The 25050-nt window shown below is 34.5% G+C and overlaps 1 protein-coding gene across 1 annotated transcript in view; it reads right to left on the bottom strand.

Annotated features, from left to right (window-relative positions):
* THEMIS (thymocyte selection associated) overlaps positions 1 to 24611 on the bottom strand; it is a 184338-nt gene extending 159727 nt beyond the window's left edge. The window contains exon 1 of the mRNA XM_015074249.3: positions 24261 to 24611. Coding sequence (XP_014929735.1) covers positions 24261 to 24351 — 91 coding nt within the window. The 5' untranslated portion in view covers positions 24352 to 24611. The remainder of the gene's footprint in view (positions 1 to 24260) is intronic.
* Between the last annotated feature and the right edge of the window lie 439 nt (positions 24612 to 25050).

Genomic DNA, 25050 nt, shown 5'->3' with positions numbered 1-25050 from the left:
GAGAATGATGGATACTGACAAAAAGACAAAAACAGGAAAGGAATAAAGGAGCTCAGTTCTGGATACACTGATTCTATTGTCCAATGATTATCTTCTGGTAAAGATGGTCCTATCTAGTTCCTCTTAAACAACAGTTTGCCAATGGGCTCCACAAAAATTAATTGGGAAGAATTTTAAAATCCAGATTCATGGGCTATATTCCAGAAATTCTAAATTGGATTCCCCAGGGTGGAACCCAGGAATATGTAATTAATTTAAAATTCTCTAGTAGATTCCAAAGTTTACTTAGGTTTGAGAAATACTGTTATAAATCACTAACTAGTTATAGGGAAATCAGGACTACATATGTCAGCCTGGGAAATCATACACATTTAGGACTTACATAAAACTATAAGAACAAAAACAAAACAAAAGAAACTCTAAGGATAGATCTCCACTGAGAGCTAGAAGAAGAGAGCATCTGGGGCATGTGTGAAGATAAATGTTTAGTATTACTATCATGTGCATGTAATTTATTTCAAACTTCAGCATAGACAGTGAGATACATATGTGTGTGCTCATTAGTTTTAACCTACAGACCCCCTGGGGAAGAGATGAGGAAAACGTTAACATTTTAAGTACAATAATCAGAAAAACAAACCCAAGATGACTAGTTAATATACAAAAGATTAATCAGAAGTCCATATTCTTTAAACAACTGCCACAGGTCTTACTACATTTAAATCCTATTAACACAGAACTTTCTTAATTAGCATAATGAATAGTATTAGTAAGACTGATTCGTTGGTGAAATGATGTTCAAAATGTGTTCATTAATTCCAGAGGTAACATAGGCATGTCTGTTCTTGCAAAGGGGTATTAGAATCTAATAAGTTCAATATAAGTCCTATGTTGCACAGCCCTTGGTTGAGCGGCTGATTCAAAGCAGTTTTGACATTAACTAGAAAGGTAGCTGTATTCCACTTCTGGAATATTGAAGTCTCTAATGAATCTTTTCTGCAAAGTGCTATCAGAGCTTATAAAAAAGACAAACAGCTGGGATTACATCAAGCTCTCTGGTCATATAACTGTTTTTATGCCTAATTGCAAATAAGTGTTTCACATTTGGCAACATTTGATCTAGGGTTTTCTTTTATTGTTGTGTTTCCAAGGATTGAAGGCAATCCACATCTATCAAAAATAACCTGATAATGGTGAATGACCAAATCAATTCTGGTCAGTTTGCAACAAAAGTCATATTCTCCAGCAAGTCTGACATGATTTTTTTTTTAAATTCTCATTATATAGGATGAAATTAATGTTCATCAACGGGTTACTTCAATAATAGGAGCTGCTTTTAACAGCAGTGAGCCTGTGGTTTTTTAAAAAAACACATGATGTTTTCTTAATAATTCTCTTTTTTTTCCCCAAAGGAATATAAATTAGAAAAGCAACCAGCATGAAACCCAACAGTAAAAAATACAATGCTACAGGTCACTTGTTAGATGAATGGCAACTATCAGTAGTTAATTTCACTGTCAAATTTTTAATGAGAATTTGCAAATGAATGGCTTAGTATTCCAAGTTAAGAAGAAAATGTTCTTAATAGCAGAAATTAAAATTTCCATTCTTACTTCTATCTTTAGTGGTTACTTCTATCACTCATTTAAGCTTAAAGGACGTGTTACAATAACAAGTAGTTTATTAAATGTCAGCTTAAAAAAAAAGTCTACTTCAAGATAATGTTATTTAGATACCAGAAAAAAAAATTCTCTTAGATATATTATCTGAAAATTCAGATGGTCTAACAGTTGACAGAAACTGTATCAATTCAGAAGTGACTGCATATGATGAGCACAACCTGATGAGCTTATGTTACTATAGAGCATGTCAAGACATTTAATTGCACAAAAAACGTAACTTTGAACAGGTCTTTGCCTCTATGAATTAAGGTTAGTTTTGTTGCTCTAGGATGCTGTCTCATTCTAAAAACAGTAGGTTTACTAGAAGTGTAGAAAATTTTTAAAAAATGGACACATTATTCGGGGGTAAGATAAAATGGATTCTTAGGGCTGTTAGGGAGGGAGGGTGGATAAACTGTTTCTGCCGTGGCTGCTCTGCTGCACCGGGAGAGGCCCGGCGGCGGGAGAGCTGAGACAGGGGTGAGGGCGGAGGCGTCACGTCCCCACAGCTCCGGGCGGTATTTCAGGAGCTGGAGCTGCCGCTCAGTTTCCGACCTGACCTGTCTCGCTGAGCTGGTCTTCCAGGATTTACAACCCGCCCTCCCTCGAGGCTGGTGCCCCGTTTCACATTTTCCCGATGGGGCCGCCTGCACGAACCCTCCCTGTGCTGCTGGGATCTAGAATCCACGCGCGAACCCGGGGCCCACTCCAGTCCCAACTCCCGCCGCGTCTAATCCAATCACTAGGGTCGCGGCCACGTTGTTCTCCTGATTTTTAAAAAAATAATGCAATGCCTGTATACTTGATCTGGAATTTTTGTTGTTGTTATTGTTGTTGTTTTTTCTGGTGTCATCTCCATTATTATTCCCTTAATTGTCCTTTCTTTGAATGAAAAACTTGATGGCTTTGTACAAAGGGGAATGGAAGGGAGGCAGAGAGGATGGCAAGGGTAAGGACTAGTCTCTTTCTGACCTAAGACAAGTTCAAATTTCCATTATTGTCAACATTCTATAAATTCTTTTAACATGCTCAATAGTTACTTTTTTTTTAACTTCTGTAATACATACACTATTTAAATAGGAATATATTTAAATTAGTAACTATGTTATTAATGTTCAGAAGCAGAGTGGTCTCTGACAATGAACAGTTAATTCAAAATTCAAATGATTTGATTTCATGAGTTCTGGAAGAAATAGTTTAAATATGTTTTAAGCTTTTCCTGATGTCAAATAGGGAAGTCAAAAAACAAAATGTTCTTGGGCTTGTGGTTAGAATTCATACATTGTTTATATGTCAGGTGTTCTTTTCCTAACTGACACAAATGCTGAATCACTAAAACCAACACTTCTAACCTAGAGTCAAGCTCCTTAGACCTAGTTACTGTTTATAAGAATCAGAATATTGGATAGCCAACTTCATTACATAGATTAGTAGAAAACTTGCTCCATTTTCCAATAAATAATTTTTCTTTAAAATAACAAAATCTTGCTAAATAACGACAGTCCCTTACCATTTAAAAAGCTTTATTCTATGTGAAAAAGATATGTTTCTCATCTAAGGAAATTTCATCTCATTGCTTTTGCTAAAATCTTGGTTTTAAAAAGGTGTGGTGGGGCGCCTGGGTGGCGCAGTCGGTTAAGCGTCCGACTTCAGCCAGGTCACGATCTCGCGGTCCGGGGGTTCGAGCCCCGTGTCAGGCTCTGGGCTGATGGCTCGGAGCCTGGAGCCTGTTTCCGATTCTGTGTCTCCCTCTCTCTCTGCCCCTCCCCCGTTCGTGCTCTGTCTCTCTCTGTCCCAAAAATAAATAAACGTTGAAAAAAAAATTTTTTTAAAAAGGTGTGGTGATTCCAAATATTTATTAGGAGTAAAACAAAGTAGATGTCCCAATTAAAATGTGAAGTTTTCAAATGCAAGAATCTGGATATTGTATCAAAGACATTCCTAAAAATAATTTTTCACATTTTTTTACACATTATTTGAAGTTACTTTCCATTTTCAATACTTAACTCATTAGTCATTTAGCAGTGCCTAACAAAATGTATCAGTATGATAATAAACAAAAACATAAATCACTACACTCAAGGCAAAAGTTTCAATTTTCTTTTCCTTTTGTAAATCTTGTTCAATGTGACATAATTGACCAATAATAATTTGTACCTATTAAAATGAGTTTAGGTAATTAATATCCCAAACCAAAATGCCCATTTCACAGCATTTGAAAATCTAGCAGACAATACAACTTTTACTTAATCACTTTCTCAGTCACTTCTTTATACTTACAAAATGAAGGAAGCACATGAATAATCTGTATTTATATGGTTACATGCAAAATATACGCCAGCATTCCATTTTTTAACTTTGCGTTGCATAGTCAAGGTTGGTACTTAACAATAAATAGGTTAGAAATTTTTAAGTTGAACACTCCACTACAGATGTGAATAATGTACTCCATTGTACAAAACTGTCTACATTTTGGAACATCTCCACTTAAGTAAACAACACAAAAATTTTCTGGCAGTTATTTTCCTCTACAGCTTTTGTATGTAATACAACTGAAATTACTCTTTTCCGAGCTTCTTTTGTTTGTTTTTAATATACCTATTTTAGGACTTTTTCCTAAAATAAGGCCTGTTGGAGCTAAATTTTAGGGAAAAAAGTATTCCATTTCAGAACACAAATAAAAATGCATTGAACTTTAAAAATTATTGTACATTTTTAAACTTGAATTTTGATTCTTATTTTTTTTTAATGTAATGTTTAATTACACTGAAAGAGTAACTTCTTATTGATCTGTACTGTATGGCCTGAGGGCATCCTAGGAGCATAATTACACAGTAACTGAAGTGTCAAGTCTGAGATAACAAAAATGGTTCCAAAGTTTTTGTAGAAAAAATATTTAACATAACATCATTTCCAATAATATTATGCCCTAAAAGAAGGTAGCTACAAATGTAATTTATGCATATATCAAACAGATATAATTACAATATATATTTTTAAATGAACCTGAATATTGAAGTCTTCCAAATTCTATTCTTTTTTTTTTAATATGAAACTTATTGTCAAATTGGTTTCCATACAAACCCAGTGCTCATCCCAAAAGGTGCACTCCTCAATACCCATCCCCCCCCCCTCACTCCCACCCCCCATCAACCCTCAGTTTGTTCTCAGTTTTTAAGAGTCTCTTATGTTTTGGCTCCCTCCCTCTCTAACCTTTTTTTTTTCCCTTCCCCTCCCCCATGGTCTTCTGTTAAGTTGACAAAGCAGGAAAGAATATCCAATGGAAAAAAGACAGCCTCTTTCACAAATGGTGCTGGGAGAACTGGACAGCAACATGCAGAAGGTTGAAACTAGACCACTTTCTCACACCATTCACAAAAATAAACTCAAAATGGATAAAGGAACTGAATGTGAGACAGGAAACCATCAAAACCCTAGAGGAGAAAGCAGGAAAAGACCTCTCTGACCTCAGCCATAGCAATCTCTTACTCGACACATCCCCAAAGGCAAGGGAATTAAAAGCAAAAATGAATTACTGGGACCTTACGAAGATAAAAAGCTTCTGCACAGCAAAGGAAACAACCAACAAAACTAAAAGGCAACCAATGGAATGGGAAAAGATATTTGCAAATGACATATCGGACAAAGGGCTAGTATCCAAAATTATAAAGAGCTCACCAAACTCCACATCCAAAAAACAAATAATCCAGTGAAGAAATGGGCAGAAAACATGAATAGACACTTCCCTAAAGAAGACATCCGGATGGCCAACAGGCACATGAAAAGATGCTCAACGTTGCTCCTCATCAGGGAAATACAAATCAAAACCACACTGAGATACCACCTCACGCCAGTCAGAGTGGCCAAAATGAACAAATCAGGAGACTATAGATGCTGGAGAGGATGTGGAGAAACCGGAACCCTCTTGCACTGTTGGTGGGAATGCAAACTGGTGCAGCCAAACTCTATTTCGATAGTCCTTTTGGTGTCCAGCCATATGCCACTGACACAGAGCAAATTTATATTTAATAAATCATTATCGATTTTAAATTTGGAGATATAATAAGTTTTACTTAATTTTAGAGCTCAGATGTAGAGGCGCCTGGGTGGCTCAGCAGGTTGGGAGTCCAACCCTTGACTTCAGCTTAGGTCATGATCTCACGATGCATGAGATGGAGCCCCATGTTGGGCTCTGGCGATGACAGTGTAGAGCCTGCTTGGGATTTTCTCTCTGCCCTTACCCCATTTGTTCTCTCTCTCTCTCTCTCTCTCTCTCTCTCTCTCTCAAATACATAAATTTGTATAAAAAGAAATTGATTTTTTTAAAAAGCTGAGATATAAAATGTTTTCAATTTTCAACATTTGTGAACTTAGGCCGTCCTGAATCTCAACAGCAGTTTCATACCTGGCAGGCTCAACAGAACGTATTACAAACAGAAACATTCTACTTTATAAATTTAATGCTTGTCTTTAATAAATATTTATAAATATAAATTCATATAGAAAAATACTGGTATTCTATTTTCATTTAGCTAAAATTCTTTTTTAAAAATGTGCAAGTCATATTTCATTAGATTTTTACATAATTTCATTCCTCTTAAGTCCACATGAACCAGTGTCAATGTTGTGAATACATATTAAAAAGAGGGAAAAAAGTGTTCTTGTCTGAATATTTAAAGCCTATGAAATACAAATAAAAGTGAGTTAAAGGCAATGCTATAATTTTATAATTTGCCCTGATTTTACTACCATGTCCCTAGCTGAGTAAGCCTGAAAAAAAATTAAGCTCAATTAGCCATAAAATAATTACTGTTGGCATTAAAATAGGTGTGATTTTTTGCTATATGAACCCTCATAAATGTATCAAATCCATAAAAGTCATGTTCATATAATGCACAATTCACTAAGTATCATTATTCAGTGTACTTTTTCAACCACTTTCAGAGTTAATTATTTAATGTCATACTAATCAAACTGTAATTGTAGTCATTAATCATAATAAGTTATTGAGAGACAAAACAACCTTTATTTTAGCAATGCTATTTGTAGCCAAACTGCAGTAAGTTGCTATAAAATTTCTTAAAAACACTATGGTATATAATGATAGAATTCACTACAGAATTTCATAAACTCTTCATATGGGCAGAACAAGGAAAAACTTTTAAGTTTTATCTTTTGACCAGGGGTAAATGATATGGAAATAGGTGACCTTGAAAAAAGAAATAATATCACACAAGATACCTCCAAAGATTAAATATCTTTAGAAAAATAATGAATTAAATAACTTAAATAGGATTATATGTGTACATTTATACATATGAATACTACATTTGTATGTAGATGAGCATATATAAAGTTTCACTTATTTATATATGTTGTACTAGATATATTTATGTATAAATATACACATATATAAAATATATTTATATATGAATTATAAATGCTTACACATCCAAATCTATATACAAAGGGCACAGCACAGTGTTTGGTCCATAATAAGCCTTTAATATATAGGGCTATAATTATAATTAATAACCTAATCTACCATAAACTATGTGCTGAAAGTAAATATTTATCCCTGACACTCTCTTAACCTAGTGTTCTATGTCATTTTTTCAAAAATAAGGTACCTTACTTTTTCCTGCTTCTTCTCCAATGAACAAGAGGATTTGGGGGTTTTTTCTTGTTTTTTGGTTGTTGGTGTTTTTTGTTTTTTGTTTTATTTTGTTTTTTTGGCTTGACAGGCTCCTCCGCTTTCCATACTCCCATACTGGTATTCATTGAGACCCATATATTTCTTTGGACCCGACATATGGACTACAGGAAAATTCCTAAAATAACGAACCTTTTATCCACTTACAAATCTGTAATGTTAAACCTGTAAAGTTTACTACTTCTTTTACATCAGGTGTACATTTTTGGTCCAATGTTCATTTGCATCTGAATCTTCTATAAGGGCTTCAGACTCGTTGGACTATAACTGAATCATGCCTCCATCTGCAAAACCACTGCTGCTCTTGTAATAACTCTTTAAAGTGATCTATTTTTTAACCATCTACCATGTTTACTTAGTCCGGGAACCTCAGGTCTGTCATCACCTCCCCACTCTTGCTCGCTGCCTTTCATAAACTGTCAAAACCAGAAGATTCTATCTAAAAAGACCATGGATTCTGTCTCTCTCCTATGTCTATAGCTGCTTTTAGCTTCTGGTGTTTGTCTCACATCTAGACCAACTGCATGTTATAATTTTTTTTGCCTTATCTCATAAATTCTTCAGCTTTTTCTATAATTTTCACATTATTTACAATGAGTATGTTATACTTTTATACTTAGAAAAACACACTATAAAAATAACATCTTTTTATAAATTTCCTATTGACTACAGAATAAATTCAATATCCTTATTACAGTTCAGAAGCCACTTAAAATATATCCACGAATTACCTGATCATCTACTATTCCGTGAGCTGTCTTTGGGCCATCTTTTGAACGTTCAAACTTATATGACATTCTAAGCACTTGTCTCTCATCCTGAGAATTTCTTATTTATCTGTTCATCTTCCATACAGTCTGCAGGCCCCAGGAAAAAATACTATAGCCTCTTGTCAAACTTTCTCTGGCTTCTTGGGTGCTGAGTTATGCTCTCCCCAGCATTCTCAAAACAGTTCGTGTCTAGTAGAGCGCCTTCTGAATTGTTTCATAAATATTTATTTTAAAAAATCTACCTCCTTTTACTGACCTTTGGAGTTATTAAGGGCAAGGACAATACTTTATTCATTTGTAGAAGGAAGAAAGGAAGAAAGAACAGAAGGAAGAAATGAAAGGAGATAGATATGTAATTTAAGGAATAATTTCTATGATTTTAACACATTTTGGAGGGAGAAAGAAATATAACATTTAATATACTCAAAGCATGGTACTTAAAAGTTTTACCTCCCAAAAGGGGAGAAACATCTTCATGGTATTTAAAATTTTTTATAAGAAACACTTTTTAACATTATATTTATGGATTCATTTAAGCAAAACTATGCTCTGACCTCTGCGAATGTGTGGTTACATCAGCATTGCCTTTCTTTCTAAACAGTGAAAAGAAATGGGTGATGGTATCTAAATTCGTTGTGAAGAGAATTCTAGCATTGTTTTAGTTGTTTTTGTTAATTTAGACTGGTATCTCCAAGTTCCCAATTCTTCCAAGAGTAAAATTCTTACAATGTCCAGAAGACCCTTCTAAGGTTCTCCACCATTTCCTCTCTGATAGAATTTCTGGTCACTCTCCCCCTCCTTCCAGTCTCACTGATTTCTCACTTTTTCTGAAATATGATAATACATTCTTGTCATAACACTTTGCTGAAGATGCTCCCTCAGCTTGGAAAGCCATTTACCCAGATATCTGTTTGATTAACTCCCTCACCTCTCTCAACTAGAGTCTTTTCTACCTGAGTTATTCCCAGTATGCTTTGTAACTGTGTAGAAAAATTGGTTATTTCTTCCATTACTCGAATTTAAGGCTTTAGAAAATTCTGGCTAACTCAATTGGATCTCAGATGTAAAGATAAGAGTTAAAACTCTTCTAAGAGAAAACTATGCAGTAAAGGATTAACTCCATGGACTTGGAATGCCCAAACCCTGTAAATTCTAAAGAAAGGACTACCTCTTTGACAGGCTTTTAAAAGATAAAGTCTAAGTCTTTGGAATATCCTGCCAGGAAATAGTATTTCTGTAAATCTGGGTTCTTGGACTACACCAGATAGTGTGTGATAACAGTGTGATTTATGATGAATGCCTGTTTTTATTCACATGGGTCCTGGATCACACTGTATCACTTGACCTCTGGAGGTGCTGGAGCCTCATAGCTAGAGTCAGTCACACATACTCCATACCAATGTGACTGCTCCAATAAAAACCCTGGACACGAAGGCACAGATGAACTTCCCTAAATTGGAAATACTTTGTGTTGTGACACATTAGTGCTAAGAGAATTAAGTACTCTGCATATATTTCCATTGGGAGAAGACAAATGGCAGCTTGTGCCTGTTTTCGCATGGACCCTGCCTTTTTCCCTTCACTGACTTTACTCTGTATCCCTTCTCTCTATATATTTTAACTCTTGAGTCTTGTATTTCTAAGAAATCATCAAAACTGGGGGCAATCTGGGAACTCCTCAATACAAACATAGGAAAAAACTTTTGTGATCTTGGGTTAGTAACATGAAAATAAATGCATTAGCCCTAAAGAAAAAAAATGATAAATTAGACTTCATCAAAATTTAAAATATTTTTGCTTCAAAAGATAACATTAAGAAAATGAAAAGAAAAGCCACAGAAGTGAAGATAATATTTTCAATTGTATATCAAGAATATAGAAATAATTTTTATAACTCAATAAGAAGACAAACAAACAAACATGGGCAAACAATTTGAAGACATATTTCTTTTTAAAAAAGGACAAATTGCTATAAGCACAGGAAGAAAATGTCCAACACTATTTGTCATGAGAAAATGCAAATTAAAAATACAATGAGATATTATTGAACATAATATAAAGATAGACAATACCAAGTTTTGGTAAGAACTTGAAGAAACTGGAATCCTCATATATTATAAACAGAAATATAAAATGATTCATTATTCATAGTATCTCCAAAAGGGCAAGTGTCCTTTAACTGGTGTTGGATAAACAAAGGTGGTATATCCATACAATAAAATATATTTAGCAGCAAAAGAGAGCAAAATACTTGTTCATGTTACAACATGGATGAACCTTAAAAACATGCTAAGTAACAAGAGCTAGATGCAAAAGACTATATATTTATATGATTTATTTTATATGAAACATCAAGGAAAGGCAAATTCATACACAAAGCAGATCAGTGGTTGCCCAGGGCTGGAAATGCAAGTTACGGTTATTGGCAAAGTGTTCAAGGGACTTCTTTGAGAATATGGAAATGGTCTACAACTGGTGGTGGTTGCGCAACTCCATAAATTTACTAAAAATCATTTAATTGTACACTTACAATGGATGAATTTTACAGTTTAGAAAATTATACCTCAATTAAAGTATAAGAAAAATCTTGTACTTAAAGGCAGAAAAATAAACACCAAATAAATAACTTACTACATATGAAAGAGGTCTTTTGCTACAGAAAAATGAAGAACATAATAAAGATAAGGAATATAGGGAAAGAAGATGGAAATTTTTCAGTATCAAATAAGGTGGTCAGGGTAAGCCTCACAGAGAAAGGAGTTACCAAGGTGACTTCCGGTAGAAGAGCTTGCCAGCCTGAAGGAAAAGCATTAGCAAAGACAGGAACATATCCCCAAGTTTGAGGAAGAGTAAGGAGGCTTGTGGCTGGAAGGAGGAGACTGGTAAATGATGAACTCAGATAAATAATGGGAGCAAGAAGAAAAAAATATGGGGCCTTATTACTCATTGTAAGGTTTGTATTTTAAGAAAAAATGGAAAGCTACTGGAGGCTTTTTAATAGAGAAGTGCATAATCAGAGGTACACTTTCAAAGCGTTGGACTCTGGAGGCTCTTTTGAGAATAAATTTTAGGTATGAAAGAGTAGAAGCAGGGAGACCAATTAGGTGTCTATTTTGATAATGTTGGCAATAAATTATGGTGCCTTGAACCACGGGGGTAGATGGAATTTGTGGGGGAAGAAAAAACAAAGCATGGGGAAAGGAATTTTGGCATCAGTTTTTCTCTTTAAAAAAAAATTTAGTGTTTATTTATTTTTGAGAGACAGAGTGTGAGTGAGGGAGGGGCAGAGAGAGGGAGACACAAAATCTGAAGGCCAGTTCCAGGCTCTAAGCTGTCAGCACAGGGCCCAACACAGGGCTTGAATCAACAAACTGTGAGACCATGACCTGAGCTGAGACACTGAACTGACTGAGCCACCCAGGCGCCCCAATTTTTCTCTTTTTGAAAGTTAACTCAGGGGCTCCTGGCTGGCTTAGTTAGTGGGGCATGTGACTCTTGATCGCAGGGTCGGTGAGTTCAAGCCCCATGTTGGGTGTGGAACCTACTTAAAATAAAATTTTTTAAAAAGTTAAATCATAATTTATGAAGAAGAGCATACACCAAAATATTAACTGTATTTTTCCATTTGAGGAAGTTATTGATAATTCTGTGCCTCTGCATTTTCCAACTTGCCAGCCATGGGCATACACTATTTCTATAAAGCAGAAAAATAATTTTTTCAATATTCGGGTCACTGAACACAATCAGAATGTAACCAAACTTACTTGTTTCCCCAATTTTAAGTCAAAATGGTTACATATGTGAAGTAAACAGTGATGAGTGGTAATGTTACCAATATGAAGAGTAGTTAAAGAAGCAACAGATGCTTCCTGACCCCAGAGCAGTGAACTCACGCTCCCATTGACATGCAGTAGTATTATTACCAAGTAACTTTCCTGGCATTATAGGACTTTCTCCTGTGTTTTTCTGATGCCTAATTTTTGAAATTGATAATAAATACAGTTCCAGCCATGATAAATATAACCTGGATCAATCAGGAAAGTTACAGTTATGCTCACATTACAATCTCAAAGTCTTGGAGATTTAAGCAATAATGTTTCTTTTTAAAAAATGTTTATTTATTTTTGAGAGAGACAGAGCAAGAGTGGGGAAGGGGCAGAGACAGAGAATCTAAAGCAGGCCCCGAGGTGTCAGCGCAAAGCTTGACACAGCTTGAACTCACCAACTGTGAAATCATGACTTGAGCCGAAATCGGATGCTTAACCAACTAAGCCACCCAGGCACCCCATAAAGGTAATTTCTTATTCCACTACATGTCCACTACAAGTGGGTGAGGGCAAGTTATCCAATAATTGTAGTCTTTCAGGGACGCAAACTGTCAAAGATTCCATTTTGACACGGCCTACCAGGATGAAATACGTTAAATTATGAACTGGTTTGTAAAGCTTCTGCCTCCAAATGATACACATTACTTCTCTTGTCATTACATTGGCCAATGCAAGTTCTATGGCTAGAAAAGAACTGTAACCTTATGATGTACTCAAAAGGGTTAACTGGGATAAATGAACATTAATTTTTTTTATTCTTTAAGTTTGCTTCTTGGTCATAAGCTATTCTTTCAAAGAATTGAACATGGGATGATGACACAGGTCAAGTTACCTACAATTATAATTATTTATGAACTAGCTTGCCCAGTGCTATAATCCGGGATTTGTGATGGCAATCATGATATCTCCTAATATGGATCTCATAAGCAGGCCACATATCTCATAGAGTATTACAAGATGTGAGGTAAGAGAAGAAAATATGAGCTTCAGTTAATGTTCATTTCTACATAAAACAAATAAGAACATTAAGTTATTCTAGTAGTTAATATAAATGTTTGTAATATTTAATTTTAAGTTTGCTAATATTTAATATTAAAAAATCCTAGGGGAGCCTTTGTGGCTCAGTCAGTTAAGGGTTCAACTCTTGCTTTCAGTTCAGGTCATGATCTCATGATTTGTGGGATTGAGCCCTGCATTGGGTTTTGCACTGAAGTGTGGAGAGGGCTTGGGATTTTCTCTCTGCCCTTCCCCCGCTCAGATGTGTTTTTTTTTTCTCTCTCAAAATAAATAAACACGAAAAAATTAAATTAATAATCCTAGTTTATTTCTACATCAGATGGTAGTCCACATCAGATATATATTTCTACATCAGATATAGTCCAAAATATAATGAGTCAGACTGGGCATTCCAAAAAATGAGAGTTAAAAGAATGTCCTAATCAAGAGAAAGGAACCCTTGTGTACTGTTAGTGAGAAGGCAAACTGGTGTGGCCATTGTGGAAAACAGTATGGAGTTTCCTCAAAAAATTAAAAATAGAACTACCCTATGATCCAGTAGTTGCACTACTGGGTATTTACCCAAAAGATACAAAAACATTAATTTGAAGGGATACATGCACTCCTATGTTTACAGCAGGATTATTTACAATAGCCAAATTATGGAAGCAGCCCAAGTGTCCATAATAGATAAATGTATAAAGAGATGTGGAATATCTTACACACACACACACACACACACACACACACACAGGAATACTATTCAGCCACAGAAAAGAATGAAAATCTTGCTATTTGCAACAACATGGATGGATCTAAAGAGTAGAATGCTAAGTGAAATGAATCAGTCAGAGAAAGACAAATACCATATGATTTCACTCATGTGGAATTTAAGAAGTAAAACAAATGAACAAAGCAGAAAAAAAAGAGGCAGAAACCAAAAAACAGACTCTTAACTATAGACAACAAACTAATGGTTACCAGAGGGGAGGTAGGTGGGGTGATGGATGAAACAGGTGAAGGAGACTAAGAGTACACTTATCTTGACGAGCACTGAGTAATACATATGAAACTGTTGAATCACTATATTGTACACCTGAAACTAGTATAGCATTGTTTGTTAACTACACTGGAATTAAAATTAAAAAAAAAAAGAATTGTCCTAGTCATTCATTTACCTGCAATACTTCCATATAATGGATTTTATGAGTCAAGTTAAGTTGCCTTAAGAATTGTTATAATCTAATTTTAAATATACTAACTCTCACAAAATAGACAATAACTTTGCAAGATGCTCACAAAGACACTTGAGAATTGAAGATTGCAGGGACTAACAAGAAGAAAATGACAGCATGACACATCTATTCCTAGTACAAACTTGTCATCAGCTGCATACAACTGCTACCTAAGGAAACTGCCAATATCAAGTTTATGAATATTCTTCCACATATAGATTGACGCCACCAACATTAAAGAAAATCTGCTCTAAGTATATGTTATATACAGTGAATACTGTTAATTTTATCTTTACTTTATCCTCTTAAAATTCTTACTATTGTGTATGTTTTAGAATGACCATAAATATCAATAAAGAAATATATACAATAAGGATAACATGCTAATTTTTTTTTAACTGATGAAGCTTGCATTCAAATAAAGTCCTGATCAATTAGGTCACTGATGGGGCATTCCAGCCATGAGCTCACTCTGTGGCCAGAACTGGCTTTTCAATTGTCTACTTGAAATTTCCACTTGGACAAATAACATTATTTGTATTTCACATGACCAAAACAACTTTTGCATTCTCATCGAAGCTTTCCTCCCCCCGGTCTCCACAACTACTCTGTCAAATGCACAAACATCTATCTTCTCTTAAGACTTTCCTTTCTGCTTTCTTCTATATGTTCGAAGTCATAGGAATATTTTTCTCTTCTTCCGATACACTAAGCTCTCTTCGCTCTCCAGATGTTTGCACTAGCTGTTCACCCTGTTTGGAACACTCATCTCTTGGCTAATTTCTCCTCAACATTCAGTCCTCTGCTCCTAAATTGGTTCTTTAGAGCAGCCTTCCCTGATCACCTTCTGTTACAGGCTCCCACCTGCTTCCCTACTGTGCACCAGATTATGTATTACGATGGCCCTGAAGGTCTACAATAACTGTGTCTCCCCACATCCTCACCCTCCTCTTCTACTGCATACCCCTCAGTTGCTCTGCTTCAGCCTCACTGGCTTCCTCTGTGTTTATCAATTAGATGAAGCAAGCTGTTATGTGGCTTGCACTTGTTCTGTCCTCTGTAGGAGTATTCTTCCAGATATGTATAGGATCATTTTCTCAGTTTATTCTGGCCCCTGCTCAAATTTCACCTGTTCAGAGATACCTGCCTTAATCACCCTCTCAAAAGATCATCCCTTCTGTCTGTCTCAGTTTACTATCTACTTAGTTTTTCATGGCACTTGAACATATTTTAAATCTATCATCTGTTTGTCATTTGTCCCATTCACTGGAATATAGGCTCCAGTAGGATAAGAGCTTTGCATTTCATCCTCCCCCACCCCTTCCCTGCCACTGTAATTCTAGCCTGCTGAACAATACCTGATCTAGTTTTTGTTTTCATTTTCAGTGCAAAAAATGTGGTTTTATTCAAACATGGGGACAGGACCTGTGGGCAGAAAGAGGTGCACTGGGGTTCTAAGGAATGACTGATTATACACTTTTAAGTTGGGAAGTTGGTTATGGATAGCTAAGTCTCTAAGGAATTTGGAAGCAAACTTTCCAGGACTGTGTGGGGTCCTTTACTGCTGTCTAGTAAAATCTTAGTCATGAGACCGTTCAGATATATATCAGTGGGCTGTATTCTTTGAGGGTGACTACTAATACATGTCTTGGGAGGGGGTAGAGATAAAGGAAGTTTCCAAAATGATTTTCATGTATTAAAGAAGACTTACAGGATCTTGGAGGTTGGGCTAATGTCAAGCTAAGGTTGCCTTTTGCCTCTGGCAAAGTATTCACGTCCAGCCAGTTGAGTTCCTGGAGTAAGGTCACTCTGATCAAATATTATTATAATTTATATATGCTACTCAATGCTGAGACTCACCTGTTTCTCTGTAAAACATGTTGCTATGACCATTGCAGTATAATCATTATTTTTGTTTTTTATAATTACATTTTAATTTAACTTCTAGAGGTCAGACATTTATGTGCGTTATATGTTGATGCATTTTGCTCAGTTGATTCCTAGAAATTCTGTAATGGCTTACATACCCACTGATCATGTCTCCTTTCATTTCTGTGCATTCATGCCTATATTGGGTTTTGTGAATCTTTTTAATATCTGTGATATAAGAGATGATTAACAATGATTTATTGCTTATTTGCATTTTATGGTTAATAAATTTGAAAAATTTTTATATGATTCTTGCATGTGAATTGCCTTTTACATATTTTTCCCATTTAAAAATTTTTTTATTCATTTCTATTTATTGTTATTTAATGATTTTTATACACATTTAGGTATTTTTTAATAAGGAAGTTTTCTAGGGGTGTCTGGGTGGCTCCGTAGGTTAAGTGTCCAACTTCGGCTCAGGTCATGATCTCATGGTTTGTGAGTTCAAGCCCCACATAAGGCTCTGTGCTGACAGCTCAGAGCCTGGAGCTTGCTTCAGATTCTGTGTCTCCCCCACTCGCTGCCAGTCTCTTGCTCACACTATCTATTAAAAATAAATAAACATTTATATAAATAAATTCTCTCTCTTAAAAATAAATAAACATTTTAATTTTTTTTAAAAAAATAAGTAAGTTTTCTATTTCATAAGTTCAAATTTTCGTTATTTATTTTTTATATATATAATTTATTGTCAAGTTAGCTAACATATGGTATATACAGTGTACTCTTGGCTTTGGGATTCATCTTTTAAAGACTTAGTTTTAATATATTCTTCTATGGTTTCTTCATTTTTATTGTTAATGTTTCAACTTTTAATGTTTTTTTCTCCTTATTTAATTTATGTTGGCATATGTAATAGTAGTGGAATTCAAATTAGTTACATTTTACTTTTTAGGAATGGTTGATCAGTTTTCCTCATCATATACCAACATTATGGTAATCATGATAATAGTTAAGATTTCCTGTGAGATTTCTATGGGCCAGTCATTTTGCTAAATATTTCATACACAATAGTTCAATTAATCTTCATATCAACCTTCAGGGTCATGATGAAGCCTATTTTTCATGAGTGAGGGACAAAGCAAATGTCAAATATTAGAATTTGACTGAAATTATCTATCATTTTTAACAGTCAGGAGGCAGCTGGGTTTTTAACCCACAGTTTTATGCTTCATATCAACAGGGCAACTTAATAAGTTTTTGAGCAACATGTTATTAAAGTAGCATTCAATCCAGTGCCACAAAACTTCATGTCAGCCTTTCTCAAGTTCCCTCAAGCCTCCAAAATCTCTTGTTGTGGAATCATGACCACAGGATGGACAAAACCTGGTTCTACTCTCTGTGCTGTTAGAAGAAGCAAAAAAAAAGATAAAGCATATGTTTCCCTGCACTAAAAACAAGAGACACCAAGATATTGAAAGTAGATGCTTAGAAAAAAGATATTCCAAAAGAAAACTGGAGAAGTAATATTATTATTTAACAAAATAGAACTTACTAAAAAAAAATCATATAGGAAAAAGGATGATAAAAATAGAGTAAGAAGATATAACCCTCACTAACATAAGCACAGGCAGCAACTCAACCTCAAAAACATGAAGCAACAAAAGAGAAACGATGAGTGAACTAGATAAATGAACAACTGCTGAAAGATTTCTTTTATAAAATCCCCTCAGAAAAGTAGATGAAAAATAAGCAGTGAGAGCAAAATCTGAACGAAACAATTTAAAAATTCAGGCTACTTGGGATATATAGAGAGATATTATACCAAACAACAAAACATATGTTTTCTTTGAGCACATGTGAAATATTCCAAAGCAGGATACATTTCATACCATGAAGAAATAGAAGCCTCAATCAATTCCAAGGAAACAATATAATACAGACTATTGTTTTTTAACAACATACAATAAAATTATTAATTAAAAGCAAAGATCCTAAAAGAAATCCCATATTATGGTAAATAAATAAAATAAATAGTCATTGGATTGAAAAGGAACAAACTGCACTTTGAAGTGCATAACAGAGAAAACACTACATGGTAAAATTCATGAGGAGTCGTTAAAGAAGTACTTGGAAAAATTATAGTTTTAAACTATAATCAAGAGGATCAAGAAATGTTTTTAAAATGACTACTGATTCAACCTAGGAAACTAGAGAATAAGCAAGGGAACAAACAGAGAAATGAAAGAAAATAATGAAAATCAAGTCAGAAATCAATAAAAGAAGCAAAGGAATAGAGAATATTAATGAAACCAAATTCTGATTTCCCCTCCAAAAAATTCTGTGGTTGGTCAGTAGTTCATACAGGAGAATTCTAGCAAATTTTAGGGAAGAAATTAAAAGTTTCTCTTTTTTTTTTAATTACCCAGAAAATGTTTAATTCCCTGTAGTTAATTTCAGGAAGCTAGTTTTATCTTGAATCTAAAACAGATGAATTTATTAGTTCATTTCAATTATGATTAAATGCAAAAATCTTAAATATAATATTAAATTTCTACATTGTATTTTGAAAATGTGGATGTAATATGAAAGGATTCTTCAACTCAAAAAAATCTTTAAAGGTAATGTGTATTAACAGACTAAAGAAGCCAAAGTACATTATTATCTTATCAATGAAGAGAAAAATATTCATTGGGTTCAATATATATTTATTATGAAAACACCTAGCAAGCAGGAAATAGATGAAAACTTCCTCAATTTAGTGAAGGTTAAATACCAATTTTATTATTAATTTTTTAAGTTTACTTATTTATTTTTGAGAACTAAAGCACAAGCAGGGGAGCGGCAAAAAGATAAGGAGAGAGAGAGAATTCTGAACAGGCTCTATGCTGTCAGCACAGAGCCCAATGCAGGGCTCGAACTCACAAATCATGAGATCGTGACCTGAGCCGAAATCAAGAGTTGGATGCTTAACCAACTGAGCCACCCAGGCGCCCCAGGTTGAATACCAATTTTAGAACATTACACTTAAAAAGAAGGAATTTTTGATGCATTTCCTTTACGATTAGGAATTAGACAAGGATTTTCACTACTGTTTATATACTACTGGAGGCCCTGGCCTACTGTGAAGGTAAGAAAAAAAAAAGGTTGTAAAATATAGTAGGAAAGTGATGCAACTCTTGATACTTTCTAATAATATCAGTATCTATTGGTTTTAGGAAAGCCAATGAAATAAAAAAGATAAACTATTAGAATTAATGAGTGTTCATTAGTACTGTTGATATTTACTTGCATTTCTTTCAGTGATAATCAATGCGAAAACAAAAGATATATGATTATTAGTCAATATAGCAATGTATATACACATATGTAAGTAAGTGTGTGCATTCTAGGAAACATTATCTTGAACTCTAATACATGATCTAGAAGATGAGTTTTGCTTTTCTGTTTTTGTTTTAATGAGAGAGAAACATTGCTCATAGATAGGAAGACCTTACTATTTAGAACTTGGAAGTCATAATTAAAAAGATCTCTATGTTAGAAATTCCAGCTCAGAATGGTTTCATTAAGAATACTAGTAAATATTTAAATGAGAAGTAACACCATATTTGCACATCTTTAAAAGAATTGAAAAAGACTCTACCCAAAGAAGTTCTATTAAGTTCAACATAACTCAGTACAAAAACATGGCTAGGACATTATAAGAAATAAAAATTATAAGCCAATTTCATTCTCTAAAAGAGATATAAAAATCCTAAAAGAAAAAAAAATTAGTGAACCAAATTTAGTGTTATATGACCAAATTGGTTTTATTCCTCATGGAAAATGCTTATTTAACATTTTATAAATGAATCAATATAAAAAACATAATCATCACAAAAATCACAGAAAGAATATGTGACGAGTTAAATGTACATTCATGATTAAAAATTATTATTAGAAAAGTGGATACTTCTTTAACTTAAAACAAACATACCTCAAGATGAATTATTGAAATTTTCTGTGGTTGTAAATAGAGATGGGGGGGTTATCATTACTCCTATTTAGTATTACATTAGAAACACTAATCAGTTCTTTAACTGAAAAAAAAAATTGGAAAGAAAAGATGAGATCTGTCAATGTTCATAAAATACATGACTGTGTATATAACAAATCCAAAATAATCTAAAGATATGTTTTTAGAATTCAACAAACACAACAAAGAGAAAATGAAAGTTTCAAAAGGTACTATTTATAATGGAATGAAAAAAAAATCAAATTAAGAATAAAAGGAAGTGCAAGAACTCCACACACAAAAAAGCTATAAAATGAAAAGAGATCTATATAACTAGATAGCTATACCAGGTTTATGGATCAGAAGACTTAATTTAAATTGGTGCCAATTTGGGGCACCTGTGTGGCTCAGTCAGTTGAGTGTCCCACTTTGGCTCAGGTCATGATCTCATGGTCCGTGAGTTCGAGCCCCATGTTGGGCTCTATGCTGACAGCTCAGAACCTGAGCCTGCTTTGGATTCTGTGTCTCCCTCTCTCTCTCTGCCCCTCCCCCTTCATGCTCTGTCTCTCTCTGTCAAAAATAAATAAACATTAAAAAAAAATTTTAAATGGTGCCAATTCTCTCTAAACCAAGGCATTGCTAAGCAAAATGCCAAGAACATTTTTGTGGAAGTTGGTAAGTTAAATGTACATGAAATATATATGAAAATTCACACTGCCTAACCTGAAAGAGAATAATAAATTGGAAGAACTTATTCTACATTATAATTCTCAATTTTGGCTGCATGTTATAATCATCAGGGAGATTTTCCAAAACCTGATGGTGACACCGCACTTATCACATAATTAAATCCTTATCTTCTGAGGAGAGACCTAGGCATCGATATTTTCGATATTTCCCAGGTGTTTCGTGTGCAACCAAGTTTGAGAACCACAGGTCTTAGAGCGTATCATCATACATAACATAACCTAAATTATGTATTGTTGCAAACCTGCTTTAACTAAGATAGGGTGAAATTAATGTAAGAATAGCAATTAGTTGAATGGAACAGAATAGATGCTGTGGAAGGAGACCCACACATGTATGGACACTGTTAATGACTAATGTAGCCCAGTAAGGCAGTAGGAAAAAGGCAGTTTTTCAATAAAAGTCACTGCACCAATTGGCTCCATAGAAGAGAAAATAAACACTAATCTCAACCTCAAATAATATACAAAAAAAAATCAATTTTAGTAGATTACAGATCTAAAGGAGGGAGTAAACAAATGGAATAGATGCTGAGAGAATGTCTTCATGAACTTAGGATAAAGAAAATTCTGACAACACACAAAAAGGAAAATAATTATAAACTGACTACATTAACACTAAAATTAAAAACTTCCATTCATCAAAAGGTGACATTTAGAAAATGAAATGTCAATTTATGGACTGAGAGAAGACATTTGCAACACAGGTAACTGACAAAAACTGATAAAGGGTCAGGACCCTCTCTTTCTCTCTCTCTCTCTCTCTCTCTTTCTCCACACACACACACACACACACACACACACACACATATACATACATATAAATGCATATATATACACATATGTATGTATTTAAATTTATAAACTCCAATAAAGAAATGAGCCACCGACATGAACAATGTCTTTCACAAAATAGAATTTCCTAGGTGCCTGGCTGGCTCAGTCGGTGGAGCGTGTGACTCTTGATCTCAGAGATGTGAGTTTGAGCCCCATGTTAGGTTTAGAAATTACTTAAAAATAAAATCTTTAAAAAAAACAGCATTTCTAAAAGGCCATTAGTCACCAGGGATATGCAAACTAACCATGAGCTACCCTTATGCTCTTCACAGAATAACTGCAATTACTAAGACTGATAACATCAAGTGCTACCAAAGACATGGATTAATTGGGACTTTCATAGACTGCTGGTGGGAATATAAATTGGTATAACTACTTACTTGGAAAAATTGTTTTTCATTATCTATCAAGGCTGAACATATACATAGCATATGACATGGCAACTCCACTTATTCATATACCCAACTGAATGCACATACAAGTGAACACACTTGGACAAGAATGTTAATGACATTACTGGTAACAGCTCCAAAGTGGAAATAATCCAAATGTCCGTTAGCAATAGAATGGATAAACAAATTGTGGTATATTTATCCAACAGACTATTATACACACTATATAGAATATCATGGGTTAATTTTACAAAGATAATGTTGAACATATATGCCAACCAGAAAGAATACATACTATAATTTTTCATTTGTGTAAGTTCATAAATGGACAAAAGTCAGGATAATGGTTACCTACAGAGAAGATGGTGGATAATGATTGAGAAAGGGCACAAACTAGAGCTTTCAGAATATTTGCAATTTTCTATTTCTTGACTACAGTGGTGGTTATACAAATGTGTTTACTTGTGAAAATTCATCAAGTTGTTCACTCTTTTCTCTTAATTGAAGTGTAACATAGTAGTGACGTAGTAAAGAATGAAGATGGTCGGAACACATGGAGAGACATGCTATATTCTTTTGTAAGATGACATAAAGATGTCAATTTTTCTCAAGTTAATCTATAAACTCAATACAATCTAATGCAAATTCTAGTAGGATTTCTTAAGTAACTAATTTCTCTAAAAACATAATTAAAAGGTCTATGAACAGCTAAGTCAACTTAGAAAAAAGGAGTAGAAACAAGGGACTGGTCTATACATGAAATATATTTTAACACTTAGCCTGGAACCATTGTTACACACATTGGGTGATTTGGGCACAATCAAGAAAAAACAGCCTGATGGAATAGAAGAAATATTTCAGAGACAGACTGATCCAGATGTGAGTACCTAATATGATGTAAAAGTAGCCACATAAATCAATTGGGAAAGGATGACTAGCTTCTCAAATGGTACTGGGAAAGCAGATTTATTATATGGAAAAATCTAAAACTGGATCCCTCTATACCATATCTAATCCTCCAAATGGTTTAAAAACTAAATGAGAAATATAAAACTGTAAAGTTGGTATACAATAATAAAAATATCTCTGTAATTTCGTATGCAAAGCTTCAAAAACACAAACGATGAAACCAAAAAAAAAATGATTTGGGGCTGGCGTAGGAACAAAGATACATTTCTTAATATTGTATACATGGAAAAATACGGTCTGATTCCGTATAATCAATTGACAAATGAATTAAACAAAATCCAGTGCTAAGCTGATATAGCAGAGATGTGTGTGTGTGTGTGTGTGTGTGTGTATGAACTAGGTCTGATATTTGTCAATTTTTATTGCATAATATAATAATATATATGTAACACATTATTTTGTCTTGAATGAGAAAGATTGGACTGCCAGAAGTTATTTACCTTAATTTTCCAGTAGTTTGTCTGGATCTAATTCTATTACTGCCTCAACCCTACCACTCTTGTGACCAAAAATATATATTTTCCTAGAAAATAACTCTTTGTCTTGCATGTATTCAAAGTAATTCCTTAAAGATTCTAGGGTACCTGTTAATAGGCTTTAACATTTTTCTACTGAACTAACATCATAAGTCACATCGAAGCACACTAACTTATTAAATAATCTTAATGAAACTCTGATTTTTCAATACAGATTCTTAAAAATTATCTTGCAATTAGTAGATATTAATTTCTATGCCTTCAAATAAGAATGTCATTATCTAAAGAGTTAGGAGTTAGGCCACTCCAGAAGAAGTGAGAGAAATGTTGGCATAAGCAACATTGCAAAGTGGTTCAGAGTTTGGTTAGTTTTTCTTTCTAAACACTGTGCTTTTAATAATTGTTTTTGTTTTTAAAAAATACTTTTTTTATATCCTAGAAATATAAACATGGATAGCGACTCTTCACTCTTGGAGTATAACCCATTTCAAAGAGGCAGAAATAATTTACCACTCATGTTGGACTATCTGAAGGCCTCCAGAAAGCTCACGCTTTTCACTCCATTCCTTTTCCCTATCTACCCCAGAGTCCTATTAGTTTCTCTTCTCTAGCACTCTTAGATTGTGACTGTTTTGTCAGTTACTTTCTCTCTTTTGTGATCACCTTCCTTTCAAAGGAACTCACATATTTTCTATTAAAATTTCCCCCTCTGGTTTCCAAGAGTACATATCTTATGAGAACTTTCTAGCCAGCCAAGAGATAGGAGAGTGCTTACCTTCAAAATAGATGCCCGACTGGACTTCTAGAACCCTGGGAAGGGTCCTGAGGTCAAGGGAGTGAACGAATTCCTCCAGCGTCATTGCCATTGCGCTGACTTGGGTCTTGTGCAGACCTGGTACTTACAGAAGCTCCTGGCTTCTGGGTGTCACTTGTCTGCAGCTGTAGTTTCCCCTTCTCATTCCTCCCTCAGGCAGGCAGGGATGTCACACTACAGTCCAACTGGGGTGGAGTAGCTCTATGTGGGTAAGACTGTGAAGAGGGAAGGAGGAGGCAGGGGACAAAAGGTGTGACAGCTCTTTTTGTTCTCATTGTGGCTTCATTTCCTTCTGATGCTGAAGTAGAACAGGATGGGGGGGGGGTGGTGAGCATGTCTAAACAGACAATGCTAAAAAAAAATGAGAGCTGATTAGCAGCTCGCTCTGTCTGTTGCCAGCCAACAGCAGCAAGACTGGAGTGAGAGTTGCTTGTGGCTTTTCAAAACCAGAAAGGAACAGGAATACAGGATGAGAGTCTAATCTTAAAAATGGCACCATGTTAATTCTTTATCTCTTTAGTTCATTTCTAAAATTTGGCTTTGTGCCTTATTTGCATACTCTCAGTGCTTTCATATTAAATTTGGTTACAAAAGTGCTTTGTGTCAGCTCTTTTGAGAAATCTGATACTCTGAAAAGAGAGGATCGAAACCAGTTTTTATTCTTCCACATTAAAAATTTTGCTGAATCTTAAAGGACGGTGGGGGAGGGGTACAATATGCAAAGTGAAACAGTAAATTAATCCAGTAAATT

The sequence above is a fragment of the Acinonyx jubatus genome, chromosome B2, assembly GCF_027475565.1.
Source record: "Acinonyx jubatus isolate Ajub_Pintada_27869175 chromosome B2, VMU_Ajub_asm_v1.0, whole genome shotgun sequence".
NCBI classification, from domain to species: domain Eukaryota; kingdom Metazoa; phylum Chordata; class Mammalia; order Carnivora; family Felidae; genus Acinonyx; species Acinonyx jubatus.
The sequence above is the reverse complement of the archived record's forward strand: the minus strand, read 5'-3'. Positions and strand labels throughout refer to the sequence as shown.